Source organism: Pecten maximus, chromosome 13 (assembly GCF_902652985.1).
Source record: "Pecten maximus chromosome 13, xPecMax1.1, whole genome shotgun sequence".
NCBI lineage: Eukaryota > Metazoa > Mollusca > Bivalvia > Pectinida > Pectinidae > Pecten > Pecten maximus.
Genome location: NC_047027.1, coordinates 27,887,947 through 27,912,065, shown reverse-complemented (window position 1 = coordinate 27,912,065; position 24,119 = coordinate 27,887,947). Strand labels below are relative to the sequence as shown.

Sequence of the window (24,119 nt, the reverse complement as noted above, 5' to 3'; positions counted from 1 at the left end):
GTTAATATCTACATTTAGACATATACATCAATTCTATCAGGTATAAATATCATTGTTCATGTTAAATTGACAGATAACAAGAAGATAAAAGATGCGAGGAAAATATCTTTAATATACAATGAATTTCGTTTTGTGAATAAAAATGACAATATACATCATGAAACGTATTTAGTTGTATTTGAATAAATCAGAAACAATCGTTTGTAATTGCATTAAACAGAATGTTTATCCTTACACGTTTCATTTTATGTATATCTTTCTTAATAATACCTGAAAAAATTACTTGACCGATATTTGTTTTCTCCTGATAGTTAACTAAATCTTACTCATAAGTATATGCACTATATTTTACGAGTGAAGTATCAAGATTTACCAACTCTTGGAAACAAGTAACTAAATATGGTAAAACTATGATTGATTGGATGAACCAAATAATACATGTATATCCCTAGATACACTTACTAAAGTCCAAGGCAAAAGTATAATTTGACATCCGAGTTATCTATAATTAAACAAAATGATTACATGGTTATAAAACCAAAGGGAAACGATATTACACACCGGTAACAATCATTCTGTAATATCGTAAAACTTGATTTCCAAAATATACATATTTTTATAGAACAAACTAATCTTAATAAATATTGTCATATTTTCCTTGCAAAACTACTAACAGAAAGCAAAGCAAAAACAAGAAATTTCTTTAAAAAGATCAACGGCATAGTTTTAAGGCTGGTGGTTATAATGTAAAACTACTGGTGAAATAAATATTTAATTAATGCGTTTCAGTATGGATAACAAAATTATAACAGTTTGAATCATTTTTAGTGATAAAAAAAAACTGCATTTGAATCAGGATGTTCAAATGTGCCATTTGAAAAGATACATCCACTTATCCAGCTTGTATTCAATCTTAACTTTGTTTCGTTTTAAAATGTATATCTGCATTGACAAATCACATATTTCATCTTGACCAGTAACGAAACCTGTCGCGTCAATTCCGGGGCCAAACGAATATTATACAGCTATGCCAAATAAGAATAGTTATATTAAAACGTGATTGTTTTTAAAACTGGGAAACATATGGAAAATAATTAAAAGGTGTGCATTGGCGACAGAGACGGTAAATCATTCAAGTTGGCATTTCTACATATTATAGTCCACACCAACAAACTAATGGTTCTTTGATGGGACTGTAACTTATACTAAGTTAACCTCGACACTCATCAGCATATCTTTAAAACAAAGACGTATTTTACTAAAGAAACATGGACTCTATTTGCCATAGAAATAAAGCAATGAATGAAATATCTTAACAAGAAGCCGTTTACAAGATGTTTGACCTTTGACCTTTAAGGTTAAACGGTTCGTAAGAGTTGTCTCTCTTTAGTCATAATCAAGTGTTATGTTCCACAGTCAATATCCTCGTATAGTGATTTAAGGTTCATGACCAGACTTCCAGTAAATATTATTTGCTATTGAAATAGTTTGTACAAACACCGGTGTGTTTGCGAGATTAGCTATGGTTTTACTTGTGTTTCTTTTGAAATTGGAACACTTTGTATTCACAAAGGCCTACCAACTCTTAACTTTTAAAAAATACATCTCAAAACAGGCAACAGGTACGAAATTATACCTTTCCATGGATAACCATATGACATTAACAAAGGTACTCCTATGCTTGAATTCTAAAAAAATATATTTTAGATTTTAAACTTCAGTGTTGCAAACTCACCTACTCTATGTAACAACGGACCACTTCAGAGGGGTCTGTACATGTGTCAATGATTTTTAGGTATTTATAATCAATACGCAGGTAAAATATTGATAGCAGTATCTGTCAGACAAATTGATAAACAACTTGTTTTATTTTTATAATGATGCTAGTTCCAGATATGGCTCTGGATTTTTTTGAAAGGAAATAATCTTTGCCATTGGATTTGCTAATATTGGGTAATGTATAGGTGAAATACACTGATAGTATGTCCTTGATTTGAAAAACTGCAAGGTTACCTGGGGTCCATTGCGGGTACAGTATACATTTTCAATGGAATCTTACATAACAACGTGTTCCAGTTTCATTAAATGACCTGTTTGGAAGCCAGTAAGGTGTCTGCGGTCAAGCACGACAGTGCTACAATAGGATTCACTGAGAGTGTTGTCTCAATAGCCCTGGGCATGTACGACCAGGTGTGATTACCGTAGTCGCTTCGTAAGAAGCCATGTGTTTACAGGTAAAATAAACCTGAACGGATATTTTATGTTAGAAGTGTGTTCATGTACCTTAAGTTCGTCAACTCTGTGGTTTACGGGATGTAAATATTAAATTATGCATAACATGTAAGTGTTCAAAACACAAACGTTTTAAGCTTTATAGATGAAGCAGCAAAAACTATCTCTTTGGGTATAATGTTTGAAAGTTTTACATTGTAATGTTAAAAATACAAGTTGTGACAACTATGTAAAAAGAAATGGTTGTGATACGCTTTGAGCATATATCATTTTTAAGCCATCAACTTATATTTTGTATATGTAATAGGAAATCAGAAAAAAGACATAATTGTGGTCTTAGTGTATAATCCGCTGCTACCTGAAAAACACTTATCCTAGATTATGACGTTTTTGCTAGTTTTTTTCTTTTAATTACATTGTTTCGGATTGGTCTCAAAATTGTTAATCATAGAAATAAACAATCGCAGTTATTTCTAAGAAAGTAAAACGGACCGCTAGTGAAGTTTTGATATCATGATTCCATGTTCTATTTTAAGTAACGTATATAAGCAATATAGGAATTTTAATCTATTGTGACGATTATACGAAAACGATTTTTTAAACTGCGAGAACATAATTATTGGAAATAATAGAGGTTATACCTCGCAAACAGAAAAAGTATTGATACACACTTTACTAAAAAAAAACACAATGTAAAGTGCAGCAAAAATAAGAATTATTATATCAAAACGTGTTTTTAAAACTGGGAGAAGGTAAATCATTCAAGTTGACACTTCTACATAATTAATATAGTCTACACCAACAAACTAATGGTTCTTTGATTGGAAGATGACTCAACAACACCGTATTAAAAAGGACGCATTTTACTAAAGAAACATGAAAGTGTATTCGCCATAGATATTAAGTAATACATAACATCACATGTCGTTTACAAGCTGTTTGACCTGTGACCTTAAGGTTATCGTTTCGTAAGAGTTGTCTTTCTTTAGTCATAATCACGAGTTGTTACACATAAACAATATGACTCATAAAGCCTTTATAGATGAAGTAAACAAATACTATCTCTTAACAACATGGCATTTATACAACTTTCAAAAACTGTATACTATGTTTCTATGATGTCTGATCAGTTCACAAGATGAGTAGGGTATTGTTTTACATTGTTATGCTAAAAATGCAAGTTGTGAGATTATGTGAAAAGAAATGATTGTGATAATTATGGTTTGAACAGATATCATTTTTAAGCCATTAACTTGAACTTTATATATGTAATAGGAAACAGAAATAAAAATGTATGATATTATTAAGATTTGTGGATGTTTGAGAAAAAAAATGGTTGAGTACAAGTATATAATATTAAACTTTAAACAATAAAATTAATATAAGAAAACAGATATCATGAAAATATCATCCTGTGTTGGAGAGCAAGTTATGTTCGAATGATGAAGTTTAAAAGAAATATATATATAATATATTCCATACAATATATAAATGTAAGTTAATCCTTCTAATGCGTCTCGAATTGTACATCACTGAAGTCTGTTATACAAACTATGATTTTGGATGTGAATCAGGTATCAATTACATAAACTTGGCAGTCATAGAAACCTCAGCACAATGGTATTTGATATATGAAATCAGGTAAAACCCTACATTTTACGCTACTGCAGCAACTCTGTATGTAAATAGTGTGGACTTTTCTATATCTTTAGTTATTTTTCGCAAACAGTAGTGAAGAAAAAGTCTTCTAAAATCTCTTTGTGTGTTACAGGAATACAATAGGTAAGGAATCTGCGCAGGGAAACCTGTCGTGTGGCGCTTTATTCGCTAGTAACGTAAATATGATGTCACAAAGAAGTTCTACACATCTTTATGTCTTAAAATCCGTTTACAATTAATCAGTTATTGACGCTGCATTACCGATGACATGTTTCTCTAAGTAAACCTTCGTAAATTTTAAATGTCAGATGTCAGGATAAAACATTCCTTTATATCTTGCTTGAATTGTTATAATCACAATCGAGATATATTGCACACATGCATTGATTAATTTAGGATAATATAAGACATAAGTTTATGAGAAATCAGCAAAATTTTATATGAATATCCATGAGACTAGTTACGTATCTCAATTTCTTTTTAAAGGTGCTTTGCTGGTAACTTTGATGCATGGGCATTTAAAATTATTCATCTACAAACTAACTTCAGTTGCACGCCTTTAGCTCATTTACATACTTCCTGTACATTTCCGATCTAACATAACACAAACGATCCCGGGATTATGAAGTATACTGAAATAAGCGGAAATGTGTTTCCTGGTCGCAGTGACTCGCAAAATGACAACATCAAACTCTTGCGTCAAATAAAAACAAATCAATGCCTAGGAGATTATCGGCTTCTCATTACATCTTTTGCGTTTGTGCCTGTGTACATTCCCAGCAAGCATAGTAAATCTTCTCAATGACGTTTTATACGTCATGTTAAGCAGTGCCCTTTGCTATTGTGGTATTAGTGTATAAACCGCTGCTACCTGAAAAAAAGATAACATTAATCCTTGATTATGACATGTTGGTAGTTTTTTTTCTTTTACTTACATTTTTTTCAGGTTGGTTTCAAAGTTGTAATTCATCGAAATAAGCAATAGTAGTTGTTTCTAAGAAAGGAAAATGTACCGCCAATGCAGTTTTGATATCATGATTTTATGTTCTATTTTAAGTAACGTATATTTGCAATATAACAATTTTAATCGATTGTAACATCTTACCAGATGAAGCGGTTTGTAGCTCCTCATAGACGTTTGGTTTGGACCGTCCTTCCAACGACTCGTAGTTACTGCTGAAAAAGAGAGAAAATCTTGTTAGAAAATAAAGAAAATTGTTTCATATTGTCGGAGAAAAGTGTCCACTAAATTTAGAAAAAGATTGTTATTTTATATCAAAAGCTGTAATCAGCAATTTTCACTTGTAATGCTTACTAGAAAAATGATGAAATCGGTATCAAAGCGGTCGTAAAACCATTTTACAATACTAAATGTAGTTAAACTTACCTCTGATTGGCTTCATCATCATTCTCACCTACAGGTACATTATTCAAGAAAAAAATGAGATCAATTACGGTACATTTAAACACGACGAATACAAAAATAAACTATTTTGAATCCCTTACTACTTTAAACTTGTGTGAAACATAATCTTTTAAACGATTTAATTACTGAAGTGTATAACACCAGTTCACTTCTGGTTTTAAAAAAATGGGAACTGCATCTAACTCGGAGCCAGTTTCAAAACAAAAGAAAATACTGACATCAAAGGGGAATCAAAATTCTTTCTCAAAATTGATAGAAGAATGACGAAATAAGAACAATATAGATTTACATAGAGACCTATTAAGGAGAATAACTCCAGGTTTCTAGTAAGCTTCCCCTGCTTCATAGACAACATAAAATATTACTTGAGCATTTGTTTCACACAAACATAATGGCGTTTTTTTTTATACCAAACGTCCGGTCGGGGGAATATATCTTAAGAAGCGTAGATAAGTAACCAGTATGTCGGGAACATTCGCGCGAGCTCGACCAGAAATTAAACACATTGCGCGTGCGTTATCCTAGGAATGTGCGGAAACAAAGATGAAAATTAACAAAGTTTATTTTACCTCCAATTTCTTGTGTTCTTATTTCAGAATATACAGAGGCTTTGGCTACCTGGCTTGTATCAAGTTCCTGGTACGATCTGTGTGTAGTAAAAATATCAATATATTCCGACACAACATGTTTATTTCTTTGGGAAGAAGTTAACATTGAAAAACATGCAGGACATAATAAAAGAAAATATCCATCGAACATCCCTTAGCTTCAGTTAATCATGCCATGTCAATGTATATTTTGAGTAAAGTGAAATATGAGTGTCGTCATCAATTTAAATGTCAATGAGGGAAGTTGTGTTTGTGGAAATGTAAATGAGGAATAGTAACACACAATGCACACGCCCTTTTTTGTGTTAGAGAATCCCTATTACATATATATATGCTTTTTTCTAAACAACGTAAATAATTGAAATTGGTGGCTTAGCTTTGCGTACAATTAACCCACAAAGAAACTGGTGATTGATGGATTAGCTTTACATACAAATAACCCACGATGAAGCTGTCAGTTATGTCCTATTTCAAATACTTTATAAAATGTTTACCTTTCGCCTTCTTGCGTACTCGTTGCTATTGAATGAGAAACGAGAATAACCTAATCACACATTTATAGTTATAAGGACAACATGTTTAATTACAAAACAAGTACTAACAAAGTCCATGCAACGGTTTCCTATCGTCAGTATTCTAACAACGCAACGATCTATGAAAAAAGTTCCTATACGTTCAATTTGGTTCAAACATGTTCATAAAACTAGTAACTTTGAAGTAACTGCTTTAGTTTTTGCGAAGTTTGTATATAGTCACCTATTTCACCTCATGAGCAGAATAGAACACTTAAATATTTAATGAAACAAACAGTTTATAGGAACAATAGTGTTTTTCTCTTCTTTTTTTTTCTGATGGATTTTATGAAAATGTATTATTTCTTTTTCTACCATTCTATCTAAATACCTCGCCCTGAAAATTGCACTTTATCGAATCCCCGGTTCTTGCATTGCTGAAATTTGCTTGAACTGTAAAGAAAATAGTATTCAAATTTATTAACAGCATATGACCCTGTGTATATCTATATCTGCACATACCTATATGAACGTGTAATTCATGAACATGCAGACACATGAAATTATAATACATCTTGATAAATTACCACGGAATTTCGAATCGGATGCTTACTTACCGAAATGGCAGACGCCCTTTTCCTGTGAAACAAACAGAGTTAATAATTTTCATAAGGACGCAAAATATTTCACTAAAAAATAGCCATAACGAGATAAAAGGAAGAGCTAACGGATTGTTATAATCAAAATATATACGTACGAGTGATGAAGATTCCAAGTCCCAAAGTTACCATGATCATTAGGCCGCCTATACACGTCAGTACAACTCCCGTCACGTAAAGGCTGTTAGGGCTATAGGACATACATGTATCTAAATGGAGAAAACACGTCCTGTAAACTTTTATGTAAGATAATCCATGCAATTAAACAGTAATTCAAACTTAATGTATTAATAGAAAAATATCAGTTAATGTCATAACCTTATCATTACAATGTAAACAGTAAATGTCATTACCTTATCATTACAATGTAAACAGTTAATGTCATTGCCTTATCATTACAATGTAAACAGTGAATGTCATTACCGTATCATAACAATGTAAACAGTTAATGCCATTACCTTAACATATAATGTAATCAGTTAATGTCATTACATTATCATTACAATGTAAACAGTTAATATCATAACCTTATCATTACAATGTAAACAGTTAAAAAGTCATAACCTTGTCATTACAATGTAAACAGTTAATGTCATAACCTTATCATTACAATGTAAACAGTTAATGTCATTACTTTATCATTACAATGTAAACAGTTAATGTCATTACCTTATCATTACAATGTAAACAGTTAATGTCATAACCGTATCATAACAATGTAAACAGTTAATGCCATTACCTTAACATATAATGTAATCAGTTAATGTCATTACATTATCATTACAATGTAAACAGTTAATATCATAACCTTATCATTACAATGTAAACAGTTAATGTCATAACCTCAACATTACAATGTAAACAGTTAATGCCATTGCCTTATCATTATAATGTAAACAGTTAATGTCATTACCGTATCATAACAATGTAAACAGTTAATGTCATAACCTTATCATCAAAATGTAAACAGCTAATGGCAATTCGTCACCATTACAATGTTAACAGTTAATTCTTTTATCATTACATTATGAACAGGTAATGTCATTACTTTATCATTATATGTAAACAGTTAATGGCATAATATCATCTCAATATGACGACTTAGTACTATTACCTGATCACTATGTATTGCAGACTATAATGATGAATGTTAAAATATACACGATAAACATTTGAAGTGATACGAATCTTGATGAGTGCAACATAGTACCTTCTTGAACTCTACATCCTGAAGACTCAAGTGATGTGATGTTACCGTGTGAATTGTATGCTACAACCTTAAAGAAGTACAGCAGTCCCCCATCTAGTTTGCCGATAGTAACACTGTACACGTCATTTCCGTCCACCTGCTTGAAGATCGTCGCTGGATCTATAACTGACTGTAGGAAGTTGTCTGTGCTGTATAAAACACGAAAGTACTCGGAGTTTCCACCATTTGTCCACATCACTTCGACGGAATGGGGATTTCCACAGCTGACTGATAAACTCTTCGGTAGTTTCGGCATGTCTACAGTATTAAAACAAGATATAGTTATTCCAAAGTCACGTCATTACTTTAGCCATTAATACATCGAGATATTTCTTCAAAAATAAAAACAGTTCATTTAAAATAGTGTTGAAGAAATACATGTGATAACACAATATCAACCATATCGTTTATATAAATATATCGTTGATTTATACGCATTGAAAGTCTCCTCGTAGGTAATATATCATATTGTTATGGATATATTTTCCATATTCATATGTAATAATGACACCAATTATGCATCGTGTAATATACACGGGTACAATAACACTACTGAGAGAATATATTAAGATCAGAAACGTAAAATCGAAAAATGATAATTATTATTTACCTTTTCCTTCCACTATAAAACTGAACGTGTTACTGCCCTGACTGTTCGTCGCCGTTACACTGTAGACTCCATACCAGGTCTCCCGTATATCTGTACGTGTCCCAACCGATACGGCAGACAGGTTCATCATCACAAAGGTATTACGGATAGCAAAATTGTCTGTTCCGTCGACTAAATGTGTAACAACTGTGTCCGGTGATGCTTGGAAGGACCAAGAAAAAGTTGGCTCCGGATTCGAGAAGAACAATGCATTCATGACTAAAATATCACCTGTTTCTAAATTATACTTTTGGTCAGTTTCAGTTCTCGCGACTCGACGTGGTTCACCTACAACACAAATATATAAATACATGTTACAGGTAAATATTCATTCTTGTCGGAAACTATGTCTGCAATGGACCTCTGAATGAAAGGAGTATCTATACTTTTGATAGGACTAATGGAATTAGCATATCGCGAAACAAATGTATTTTAAGTTAGTAATTTTGATATACGAACATTTCACGATAAGCGACACATGTTGTGTGTTTGATATCAAAATATATCTCGTATGTATTACGTTAGTTATAAAGCCATACCTTCTCGCGAGGTATGTACCAATATTGGTCATATCGATAACTAGTTCCTTTTACCTGTCTTTATACCTTTGCTATGAACGAATTCGATTGTATACGTATATATTGATTTCTACCACAATACGCCGTGTTATTCCACTCTCAAGCCATTTTATAAATGTGCCGACTGTTGGATAAATATATGTCATATACCTCTTTTGATTGGTCAAGAATTCGAACTTTGACCCAAGCTTCAGTTGTTATTGACGTCATCAATAATCGAATAACGTCACATCACCGGGTCCCGGACGTAACCGGTACACTTTATTTGTATACGCGAAATTATACTTGGCCACGTTTTCCTTTGGCTTTGATTCAAGCCGATATTATAATGGTAGAAACAGGTTACACGACTCGTGATTGTTGGATATGGAATGTATTTCACACTCGTAAGTATTTTTTTAAAAGTTGCAAAAGACACTCTCTAAAGCTTGTGTCTTTTGTAACTTTTAAGAAATAACTTACTCGTGTGAAATAAATTCCATATCCAAAAACCAGTCGTTGTGTAACCTCTATATATATCAGTTTGAATTGGTTTAGATGATGTTTTTCCTGTTTTTAAACAGATCAGGAAATGCCTATCTTTTTACGATATGCATCGCTTGAATCACTGAAAATAAGTATATATCAAATCACAAGTCAAAAAGTGAACTAATTAGTAAGGATTTTTTACTATTAAGAATTACATGATAAAACAAGATTCTCCAAACTTCACATGTAGCATATAATCCAGGTGATAAGTAAGTAAGGTTTCCGCATTAGGATAATATCAATAAAGCTCATTTGGAAATTGCATTGTCGATCTAGCTTTGTAACGCCAGAGACTTGAATACATTTTCATTTTGTAAATTGTGTAAAATTGTTATACAAGTATATCAACACAATAAAAATGCCAGTTTTAGTGCAGACAGTTTATAATCACATGATCTGTCAGAACACTGATAGTCCCGATAGCAACTACTGTCGATAGCTCAGATAGCTGTCTAGAAATGGATACTAGATATTATTTGGTACATGAACTGCTTAGCTGTTCACTTCATTTACACGACGTTCACGTCTCTTCATCAGTCCAAAGAGCAACAAATTTGACAATCAGTCCTTAGATATCACATTGTAGTATAACAAATTTACATTGGTAAAGCATTCCACATTACATTTGAACTACAATGACAACTATAGGCACAGGATGTCGAAGGGAAATACAAAATCATTATATATGATTAAGAAAACTTCCATGAAATAGCAAAATGTACAGACTTTAAAAGATAATGGTTGAAAAATTTGGGAGAGTATATACTAAAAAGATCAATCAATACAGAAATAAACGAAGGGAAATAGCTTAAGTAAGATCATATCATAGGAATCATAAAGATGACCCACTCCATGAAACACAAATGCATATCATGATGTTGAATATATCAAACATCAAACAGATCCGTTGAAAAAATATAGGAGATCTCCGGATATAAAAATTCCGGACAGATGGATAGACAAAGCCAATGCCCTAGCCCTTCCAATACTCGTCGGGATGTGAAATGAACCAATTAAATCACAATTTATTTTGTGCTATAAAACGATACATAGGTATAAAACGAAAACTTACACAGAACGTTGACCGGTATATCCCTGGTGATTGCTGTGGTAGAGACACTGTTTCTGACAGAACAGGTGTAGAGTCCGGTGTCCAGACAGTCAGCGTTAGTCAAGGTGTAGGTACTCTCCAGGACATCTGGGGTGGTCAGTAGAAGTGTGTTGTTGGCTTTATAGAACCACTGTATTGTGGACGGAGGGAAACTCTCAACAGAACACACTAGTGACTTAGGTCCATTTTCTGTCACGTCAGAATCACCGTCAGTGTAATCTAGACTGAGAATTCGTGGTGGGACTGAAATACAGACATGATGTTTCTCTATACATTAAATGTCAACGTAATCAAACTGTCAAAAATACCTATTTATACTAACCATGCAATGTACACAAAAACAAGGAAGGTCGTCAACCATACACGATAAACAGAAACATATGTCATCGAAGAAGGGAAGACAAATTAACGTGAATAGATGTTTTGCATGCAGATGATACATAATTAGAACCTTAAGTTAGATAGACTTGAGAAAATTAAATTGCAGAATGTCTTACAAAAAATCATAAAAAATAAACGTCACTGTAGAGTTTTTTTATTATATGATTTTGTTTATAACCCTCAACGAAAATTCATGCATCTTACATCTGACAATAAGGTTCCAAGTCTTTGTTCCCTGGCTGACAGTGTTTCTGGCTGTACACGTGTATTGTCCAGCGGTGGTCCTCGTGGCCACAGACAGACTCAGTGGGTTTGTGTAATCTGTACCTGATCTAGACCAGGTGTAGATACACGTTGGTCTACAGTCAGCGGAACACCTGACATCTGAGATGGTCTGATTCTCAATAATATCTACACTGTCTTGTGGTGGATCAAACACAACACTGTCTCCAGGTCCATCTGTGAAATTTAAACTCAGTTTTGTATTTATTAATTTGTTAACATTTACGATTGTCTGCTTTTAACTTTTTAATCTCTTTAAAACACATATTAATTGAGCAAAACAACATCTTGCTTGAACCGAGTTCGTTTTGGTGTTGAAATACCATCATTACTATAGAATAATTTAATATTTGACAGAACATATTAATTTATTAGAGCACCAATTATATTTGGATTTGTTTTGGAAACAATTAACACTACAGTGTCAATTTCTAATGATTGCAAGAAAACGTATGTATCCGAATGGAAATTTAAGTCCCAGTATACTCAACTTAACTAGAAAATCTGGAAGTATTCATATCAATATAGCTGAACTTAATTTGTCGTAGATTTAAATGATACCATGTGTTAATATTGGCCTGGCAGCTGTTGAAATTCATTATTTGTAAAGATCCCACAATTGTGAATGATAGGTAAACGCGAAAAATAATTTCATCAAATATTTCCATCAAAAGATAAACTTTACATATCTGAAATAAGAAAAATTAACGTCACGAAACATTAAATATCGAAACAAGCTGTGGTTGAGTTGTTCAGATAGTTGTAAATGTAATAAATTTAATTTTGCATGTCAATGTAGCGAATTTGGGAGGGATAATTTTGATTGAGAAATGGTAATGATCACTCGGTCAATAGTTATTATGTTTACAATGAACCACTATAACGCATTAAATATTTGTTATTATATAATGAATGCGATAATGTCAGAATAACGTAATTTATGTAATGGTCAGCGTCATCAGATCGAAGGTCGAATTCGATTGTTTAAGGATGATGGATTTGTTTAAAACAAAATTACAAAACTCTGAAAATTTAAAACATTTTCTGGAGATATCTTTGTTCTTCACTTGAATCCATAAAAACACCTACCACTTCATCTTATAGAAAGTTTAAAAAGTTAACAGTTTTTTGTTGTTTGTTTGGGTTTTTTTCCAAATTAGTATTACCATATGTAGTTTTTAAAGATTACAGATCAGTCTACATATTCAAAACCATTTACATATCAATACTCAAGATTCTGTTTTCTTTCTTACGTATTTATAAAATGTTTTCCATTCAATTCATAAGCGCCAAATTTGTTTTGATTATTGATTCATAAAAAGAGTTTCAATCCTTGTATTTTTACTTGTAAGTACTAAATATGTTAAATTTTTACAGGTGGATTTCTCTACAAAACTGTCTTTTTAAACTCCCTATTACCACATAGTACAGTAAAATCAGTCGTATAGCGACACTGTAACCTGAAGTAGAATAAGAGGACTGTTGATTATGAAGGATCCCAAAGAGTTTCCAATCAGTTTTGAAAAGTAGTTTCTGTACATCATTTTTGCTATAAGATTTTCGTCCTGTATAGTTCCGATTATAGTAGATGTTCATTGACATGTGTAGACTTATGATTAACACCAATATCATTCAAGGCAGGATTGTAAATCAAAAATATATAATTATAAATCAGATAGTTTGAATTCCTTTAATCAAATATAAACAAAAATATACTTTAGTACTTACACTGTACAGTAACACTTGTTATTATAGTCGACTCCCCGACAACATTCCCATTTACTTACACTGTACAGTAACACTGGTTATTAAAGTCGACTCCCCGACAATATTCCTAGCAGTACATCTGTACGTCCCGTGTTCTGATTGGTCCAGTTGTCCCAGTGACAACACAGGTGAGACAGTAAAGTTGGTGTTGTCCGGTCGTGTCCAGACAAAGGTACAACCAGGTCTACAGTCTGCTGTACAGGTGATGTCCGGTAACGTGTCCCCCTCTGTCCTGGTGTAGGTAGTGACTGGCGGGGACAGCACTATGGAGGTACCGGGGCCGTCTACAAATTTGAGGTATAACAGATGAGATAAGCAAAGATGATGTCCTGACAGTGATTGATGCTTACAAATTTTTCATATCGACTGTTGACAAAAAATAGTATTGATGTAGGTAGTATCCAGCGGTGATAGGGCTATATAACTTCCAGGACAAGCTGTGCAATAGACAAACTTTGTTATATAAACGGAACACATTTACACTGAACCAGGTGACGATATATAACCATGACATATAGCTGTACGTACCGCCGCTACAAAATCGTACGGATGGAGGACATACCTTCTAATGGATCCTGGGCAATTCTATAAGACACCATATCAAGTATTCATCAGACATATACTTATTACTTGATAAGCAGTGAAGCACTACCAAAACTAAAACTCTCGGTGAAATTCATATTTTCGTAAACAAGGATTCCCGGGTATCAAAATCACAAATATATAGTGAAAAATATTTAAAGCATATCAAAAGTTTAAACTAAGCTGAACTGAGCAATACACATAGTCCTCCATGTCGTGTTGAAACAAGTAATTATAATTATTTAGTTAGTCTGCACTTGTCTCAATTTGACTAACAAGGTAGACGATCAGCTACATATGTTAACCCAACAATTCAGATATTTTTTTTGTAACCGTTAGGTATTTGTTTTTTGTCCAAACTTTCTTTCATCTCTACAAACTTCTGGTTTTATCAATTCTTGACCATCCAAAACCGGACCATGCCAGTGATAAAATTCATATTGTTATTAAAAAAAATAAACACTCATTTTTAAGTTGGTTCTGAATATTTTCATTTATCCTAATAATATACAAAACTAAATAAAATACTGTTAAAAAATCATCTAATAGTGTGATTATATCTGTTAACAGTCATATTTAACACCTACCTCCCACGTTGAGAGTATAATCATCACTGTCCAGTTGTTGGTTACCGTTAGGTAGGTTAAGGTTGTTACGTCTACAGTACCACACAGATCCATGGTCTCCCGTCTGTGGCTGTATGATCCACCGGAACACTGTACCAAGGGTTTCTCCTGACGTTACACAGGAACATACATCCGGTGTACAGAGGACGGGTCGGGTGACTTTGATGTTGTAACATAGGTCACCACCTACTTGTATACCACCTACTGTAGTAGTGACGTTAGGACGGCGGTAAAACTGGACAAGAGTGGCCTCATCTGGTACATCACACGTCAGTGTAAACTCAGTCCCAGGGAAAGCGTACTCAGACGACCCCGTCAGGGTAACGGCATCTGAATATAAAATTGAATACTTTTAATGCGATTGTACCGCTGTTTCATTTACTGATATGGCAGATTATAAAGCATGGTCTGGTCTAGTCTCGGCACATTGTAGTAGTCAACAAATTGGTCATTAAATTCAGTATTTACTATTGGTCAAACCAAATATTATTAAGTTTAACAAACTAAAGAATATAACTAATGTTAAAACACAAATGAAAATGTATTCTTTTATCGGAATAATCAATAAAATGATATGTCCTCATTGAAATAAAACAAAAATATTTTGTTGTGAATCAGTGCTTTGTATCAACTACGAACACTACTTTAATTGTATATATTATATAGTAAATGTATTTTTCTCTATACATCGTTTACACACTGTCAGAATAATCAATAAAATGATCTGTCCTCCTTGATAAAAATAAAAATGTTTTGTTGTGAATCAGTGTTTTGTATCAACTACGAATACTACTTTAATTGTATATGTTATATTCTATTTTTTTTCTCTACACATCGTATCCGTATGTGAAAAAAATAAAATGAATTTAAATTTGAGGTCATATTTTCTAAACATACCAAACAAATGTCCGTTGGTCACTGAAAAATAACTGCATTAAGTAACGTAATTGGGTGTAGATATAAGTTTTAATATTACATTACAGTAAAATCTGGCCATACCGACAACTGACTTCGACGATGTGCTGTTGTAGCCGACCATATACATTTATATATAAGAACGGCGATGTGCTCCTCTGTCATTGCCGACAATGCCTTTACCGACACACTGTCATATCGAACACTAACTTTACTAACACACTGTCATATCAGACACTGACTTGACCGACATACTGTCATATCTGACACTGACTTTACCCACACACACTGATATCCGACACTGACTTGACCGACACGCTGTCATATCCGACACTGACTTGACCGATACACTGTCATATCTGACACTGACTTTACTGACACACTGTCATATCTGACACTGACTTTACCGATACACTGTCATATCTGACACTGACTTTACCGACAAACTGTCATATATGACACTGACTTTACTGACACACTGTCATACCTGACACTGACTTTACTGACACGCTGTCATATCTGACACTGACTTTACTGACACACTGTCATACCTGACACTGACTTTACCGACACACTGTCATATCTGACACTGACTTTACCGACACACTGTCATATCTGACACTGACTTTACCGACACACTGTCATATCCGACACTGACTTTACCGGCTCCTTATTATATCTGACACTGACTTTACCGACACACTGTCATATCTGACACTGACTTTACCGACATACTGTCATATCTGACACTGACTTTACCCACACACACTGATATCCGACACTGACTTGACCGACACGCTGTCATATCCGACACTGACTTAACCGATACACTGTCATATCTGACACTGACTTTACTGACACACTGTCATATCTGTCACTGACTTTACTGACACACTGTCATACCTGACACTGACTTTACTGACACGCTGTCATATCTGACACTGACTTTACTGACACACTGTCATACCTGACACTGACTTCACCGACACACTGTCATATCTGACACTGACTTTACCGACACACTGTCATATCTGACACTGACTTTACCGACACACTGTCATATCCGACACTGACTTTACCGGCTCCTTATTATATCTGACACTGACTTTACCGACACACTGTCATATCTGACACTGACTTTACCGACACATTGTCTTATCCGACACTGACTTTACCGACACACTGTCATATCTGACACTGACTTTACCGACACACTGTCATATCGGACCCTGACTTTACCGACACACTGTCATATCGGACACTGACTTTATCGTCACACTGTCATATCTGACACTTACTTTATCGTCACACTGTCATATCTGACACTGACTTTATCGACACACTGTCATATCTGACACTGACTTTACTGACACACTGTCATATCTGACACTGACTTTACCGACACACTGTCATATCTGACACTGACGTTACCGACACTCTGTCATATCCGACACTGCCTTTACCGGCTCCTTGTCATATCGGACACTGACTTTAACGACACACTGTCATATCTGACACTTACTTTATCGTCACACTGTCATATCTGGCACTGACTTTATCGTCACACTGTCATATCTGACACTGACTTTACCGACACACTGTCATATCTGACACTGACTTTACCGACACATTGTCTTATCCGACACTGACTTTACCGACACACTGTCATATCTGACACTGACTTGATCGCCACACTGTCATATCTGACACTTACTTTATCGTCACACTGTCATATCTGACACTGACTTTACCGACACACTGTCATATCTGACACTGACTTTACCGACACCTTGTTGTATCCGACACTGACTTTACTGACACAATGTCATATCTGACACTGACTTTACCGACACCTTGTCATATCTGACACTGACTTACTTACACACTGTCATATCCGACACTGACTTTACTGACACACTGTCATATCTGACACTGACTTTACCGACACACTGTCATATCTGACACTGACTTACTTACACACTGTCATATCCGACACTGACTTTACTGACACACTGTCATATCTGACACTGACTTTACCGACACACTGTCATATCCGACACTGACTTTACCGGCTCCTTATTATATCTGACACTGACTTTACCGACACACTGTCATATCTGACACTGACTTTACCGACACATTGTCTTATCCGACACTGACTTTACCGACACACTGTCATATCTGACACTGACTTTACCGACACACTGTCATATCGGACCCTGACTTTACCGACACACTGTCATATCGGACACTGACTTTATCGTCACACTGTCATATCTGACACTTACTTTATCGTCACACTGTCATATCTGACACTGACTTTATCGACACACTGTCATATCTGACACTGACTTTACTGACACACTGTCATATCTGACACTGACTTTACCGACACACTGTCATATCTGACACTGACGTTACCGACACACTGTCATATCCGACACTGCCTTTACCGGCTCCTTGTCATATCGGACACTGACTTTAACGACACACTGTCATATCTGACACTTACTTTATCGTCACACTGTCATATCTGGCACTGACTTTATCGTCACACTGTCATATCTGACACTGACTTTACCGACACACTGTCATATCTGACACTGACTTTACCGACACATTGTCTTATCCGACACTGACTTTACCGACACACTGTCATATCTGACACTGACTTGATCGCCACACTGTCATATCTGACACTTACTTTATCGTCACACTGTCATATCTGACACTGACTTTACCGACACACTGTCATATCTGACACTGACTTTACCGACACCTTGTTGTATCCGACACTGACTTTACTGACACAATGTCATATCTGACACTGACTTTACCGACACCTTGTTATATCTGACACTAACTTTACCGACACACTGTCATATCTAACACTGACTTTACCAACACACTGTCATATCTGACACTGACTTACTTACACACTGTCATATCCGACACTGACTTTACTGACACACTGTCATATCTGACACTGACTTTACCGACACCTTGTTGTATCCGACACTGACTTTACTGACACAATGTCATATCCGACACTGACTTGAGCGATACACTGTCATATTTGACACTGACTTTACCGACACACTGTCATATCCGTAACTGACTTTATCGTCACACTGTCATATCTGACACTGACTTTATCGTCACACTGTCATATCTGACACAGACTTTATCGTCACACTGTCATATCAGACACATTGATTCAGTGTCTGAAAAGTCAGATTCCACTACAGTTTTCCAGCAGCGACAACTGCATCACACCATACACAGTTTGTGTTTGAAAAACGATTGATGACAAATTCTTAATACAAATAATACTTTCAAAATATGCACAATCATATACATGTAGAGCTGAATTGTTGGAGGTCAAAAGTGTCATCATTTTCATGATCAGATTTGTAAAGATATTTCGTATCTTTCAATGCAAAAAAAAATTGATACTCATTCAAAGAAGGAAGTAGAAGGCCAATGGAAATTTGAATGGGGATATGAAGCTTGGTTTAATTCTTATACCTCAAACAGTAGAGGTGTTGCAATTCTTTTTAATAATACATTTGGCTATACACTATTGTCAACATCTAATGATCAAGCAAGTAATCTTTTAATATAAGATATCAACATTTCTATAAGCAACAGAAATCTTACTCTTGTAGCAGTTTATGGTCCAAATGAAACAAATATTGAATTTTATCAGTTTTTATCAAATCAAATACAGCTACGTCAAAATACATCAGTGATTTTAGGCGGGGACTGGAATGCACCACAAAATTATATAACAGACACTAAAAAATTATGCCAATAAAAATAATGAATCTAATCGTAAGGAAATTTTATCTATAATGGAAAAATTTGATCTAGTAGATATATGGAGGGAGCAAAATCCAAGTAAGACTTTATATACATGGCATGGTCCTCATAAAAAAAACAGGCTAGGCTTGACTATTTTTTAATTTCAACTGATTTATACCCTTGTTAATAAATATGATATTGGTGCAAGCTATAGATCAGACCACTCTCCAATTTTTGTAACTATAAAACTTATTGATCAACCGAGGGGAAAAGGTACATGGAAATTTAATAATAGTTTATTGAATGATATTGAGTATGTTAATGTTGTTAAAAAATGTATTAGTGATGCTATAAATAGTTATGCTACTAATCCAGATGGGGAAGATATAAACCTGATTACTTTTTCAGTTAGTGATAAACTGCTATGGGAAACACTAAAATTAATGATTAGAGGGAAAACAATTGCCTACTCGACTTTTAAAAAAAGAGAAAGGGATAAAATAGAAAATGAACTAGAATCAAAACTAAAAAAATTACAACAACAAAAAGATAGAGACTTGAAGGAAATTGAAATAGTGGAAAATGAGTCAATGTTATTAAGAGAAAGTACACTGAAGGGAATTATTTTGAGAGCAAAATCAAAGTGGAAAGTAGAAGGTGAGCGGAGCTCAATTTTTTTTGTAATTTAGAAAAACAACATTACCAGGAAAAATTGATTCCAAAACTAATACCAGAAACTGGTGAGGAAATAACTGACATTCAAGAGATTTTAGAAGAACAGATAATTTTTTACAAAACCCTTTACACCAGTTCACATGTAAATGATAATTTAATTTGTGATGCATTTTTTGATGTTGAAAATCCTTTTATAAAAACATTAACACAAGAGCAAAGTAGTCAATTAGAAGGAAAAATTAATAACCAGGAATGTCTTAAATCGAGAAAAAGTATGAATAATAATAAGTCTTCTGGAATAGATAGTTTTACTACAGAATTTTACAATTTGTTTTGGTTAGATATAAATAGGTTTTTAATTAATTCACTTAATCAATCCTATGATGAAGGAATTTTATCAATAACTCAACGTCAAGGCATGATTACATGCATTCCAAAAGAGGGTAAATCTAAATTGTATGTAAAAAATTGGAGGCCTATTACTTTACTCAATGTTGATTATAAAATTGTGTCTTCAATTATTTCCAATAGAATCAAAACAGTTTTAAATAGTGTTATAAGTGAAACACAAAAAGGATTCCTTAAAGGTAGATACATTGGTGAATGCACTAGGTTAATTTCTGACTTAATAGATGCTACTGAATAAGAAAATATCCCAGGATTACTGTTGCTTATAGACTTTGAGAAAGCTTTTGATTCCCTAGAGTCTAATTTTATCTTAAAAACACTTTCATTTTATGGTTTTGGTCCTTCTATTTTGCAATGGATAAACACTTTTTATAATGATAATTCATGTTGTGTATTGAACAATGGACACTGTTCTACTTTTTTTTTAGGTATGCCGTGGAGTTAGACAAGGTGATCCTATCAGTCCTTATCTTTTTATTCTTTGTGTGGAAATTTTAAGTTCAGCAATTAAAATTGATCCTAATATAAATGGTATCAAAGTTAAAAATTCAGAATTCTTGATTAATCAATTTGCGGACGATACTTCTTTTACATTATCGGACGATCCAAATTCTTTAAACAATGTTCTTAAAATTTTAGATGACTTTGGTAAAGTATCTGGGCTTAAGATAAATATGGAAAAAACACAAGCAATATAGATTGGGGCAAAACGGGGTTGTGGAGAAGAACTTCTTCCAGACAGAAAATTAAGCTGGAATCACCAGGGGAAATTTAAACTATTAGGTATAACTTACAACTTCCAAGCAGAAAATATTTTTGAAGATAACTTCAGACAAAAGTTAATTGCTGTCAAAAAATTATTGAATAATTGGTCTTCTAGAAATCTTACATACATTGGAAAAAACGTTCACTGTTTTACCAGATCCAACAAATGAATGTTTGTTAGAGTTACAAAAATGCTTCTTCCAGTTTTTATGGAATGACAAAATTGATAAAGTTAAGCGAAATGTAATGTATGGTGATTATAATGAGGGAGGACTACGGGTGCCTCATATAATTTCTTTTTGCCATGCTTTAAAAATGTGCTGGATCAAAAAATTACTTGACCCTATGAATTCTTCTCCTTGGAAAACACTGATTCTAGATAAAATTGAACCATATGGAGGAGATAAAGTTTTTAAAATGAAGAGGGAAGGTCTTTAAAAATTTCTAAATCATTAAATATTTTCTGGAGTGAGATTTTTAATGTGTGGGCTGAACTAAATGGTGATGATCTCCCCACAACCCCTGAAGATGTGGCCTCTCAGCCAATATGGTTTAATAACTTTATAAAAATTGACAACAAGATCTTTATTTATAAACATTGGTGTGAAAAGGATATTTTCTTTATCGGTGATCTTGTTGAAAACAACAGTTTCTTAACACATCAATACTTTTGTGAGAAATTTAATTTGCAAATTAATTTTATTGAATATTATGGTGTTTTGAATGCAATTCCAAAGTCATGGAAACTTATACTTTTCCGAAGAAATGAGCGGATTGAAGCCAAGCAATGCATATTTATAGAGTACTTGAAGAAACATGAAAAGGTAACAAAATATTTTTATAAATGTTTAGTAAAAACAGTAACAGAGGTACCAAAGAGAAGTCAGGAAACATGGCAGGAAATTTTACATGTCAACATTTCCAAGAAATCTTGGAGTAAGTTTTATTTAATTCCAAGATACATAACTGATGACACAAAACTTCATAACTTTCAATTTAAAATTCTTCACAGAATAGTATATACTAATACAAAATTAATGCAATGTAAGTTGATTGAAACAGAAAGATGTTCTTTTTGTGGGGATGGGAGAGAAACATTGATTCATTTATTATGGGAATGTTGTCATGTACAATCCCTTTGGTCATCCTTTTTGGATCTCTTAAAAGCACAATTGGGTATAGTGATTTCAAAAGATCCTGTCAACATGTTTTGTTTTTTTTTATCTGATCATGAGTGTGAATTAATTTTGTTAAGTTTATTATTAAGATATTATATCTACTTGTGACCAGTGATTATTTCTCTAAAAATTTGGTTGTAACTTTATAAATCTGGTTAGTTAGTTTGACAGCAACATCAATTTTATTATGTCGGCTAATAGTTCTTTTTTTCAAATACCACAAAAAACTTTTCATTTAATGATATACTTTATGGCACAAAATATTTTTTTTCAGATTCAGTTTGCTTATTGATGAGAACAAGATAGAAAAAGTACAGTTAGTAACAGTGTCCTCACGTAGGAAATTCATTCGTCAATCATTGTTCAAACTTAAATTATGTATATTTATAAATATATCTGGTCACATAAGCCTGGTATGGCGAGGTCTCAAATTTAGGTCTGATATAATTGGTCTAGTCACAAATTTTACTCTGGTATCACTGTCCTTGTTCGAAATTTAGACTTGATCTGATCTCATTGGTCTGGTCCCAAGTTTTGGTCTGGTCTGTTCTCGTTGGCTCGGTCCCAAATTTTGAATATTTTTAGTCACCGGATATTAATATTGATTTGTGGATGGCGGTAAAACTTTATCATGTTTAAGTTATAAATTGATCAATGGTCGTAATATCCCTCGGCCTAAGTAAAATCAAATATGTCAGCATTAATTGGATTGGTGTTACGTATAAAGACTACTTGCGTGTTGCTGTTGTTGTTACCCTATGTACATCAGAAGGTATCTGCAATACATTTTGAAAATTGCAGCATGGACTTACCAATTAGATAGTTTTACCTATACAGATATTAAGTTAAGTGATTAATTGATAAATTCTCCATAATATAGATGCTTTGATATTCACTGATGAATTTGATATCCAGTCACAAATAAAGAAATTTTATCTTTTAAACCAAACCAGACCAAAATATAGGACCATAGCATTGCAAACAGATTAGACCATACCATGTTTTATAGTATGCCTTCCGAATAATATAATCTCCTGTTATCAGTTAATTTTCTATGCAGTTGCGTAGAAGCCACGGAGGTTTATACGTTGTTGGCTACATGTATCTGGGGTTTATTTTATTGTCATTCCTTATATCTTTATAGTTGATACCAAACATTTAATTAACACAGGAGAGGTTGTAATATAGACTATAATAAACGTGTACTCTATATTTAGATAATTGAGTTCGTCATTCATGAATATTCATTGTAAAGTTTATCGCGACGGGTCATTCTGCTCTGATCACAGAAACATGTACGTATGACGTATTGCGATGGATATTATGGACAATTATAGCATGAATTAATGAATGCCCAATAAGACATTTAACCAACAGTACAGACACAAAGTCCAACAGTCCAAGCCCTACCTGTCGACGAGATGAGTATCCCTACAACGATGAATATGTAAAGTTCGTTATACTCTGATTGTTTTGGTAGTTTGACACCAAACATACTTCTGTCCATGTCTATTTAAACTTTATA

The 24,119-nt window shown here is 33.7% G+C and overlaps 1 protein-coding gene across 1 annotated transcript; it reads right to left on the bottom strand.

Moving 5' to 3' along the window:
• Positions 1 to 92: 92 nt before the first annotated feature.
• LOC117340603 (hemicentin-2-like) lies at positions 93 to 24,119 on the bottom strand. The gene is made up of 15 exons (XM_033902367.1): positions 24,005 to 24,119; positions 14,811 to 15,179; positions 13,662 to 13,925; positions 11,797 to 12,051; positions 11,173 to 11,454; positions 8,956 to 9,282; positions 8,307 to 8,603; positions 7,195 to 7,305; positions 7,055 to 7,076; positions 6,829 to 6,890; positions 6,420 to 6,444; positions 5,887 to 5,963; positions 5,279 to 5,306; positions 4,997 to 5,067; positions 93 to 4,762 (listed from the first exon to the last, which is right to left on the bottom strand). Exons 1-15 carry the CDS (start codon positions 24,099 to 24,101, stop codon positions 4,713 to 4,715), a joined length of 2,337 nt encoding a protein of 778 aa, XP_033758258.1. The 5' UTR covers positions 24,102 to 24,119; the 3' UTR covers positions 93 to 4,712.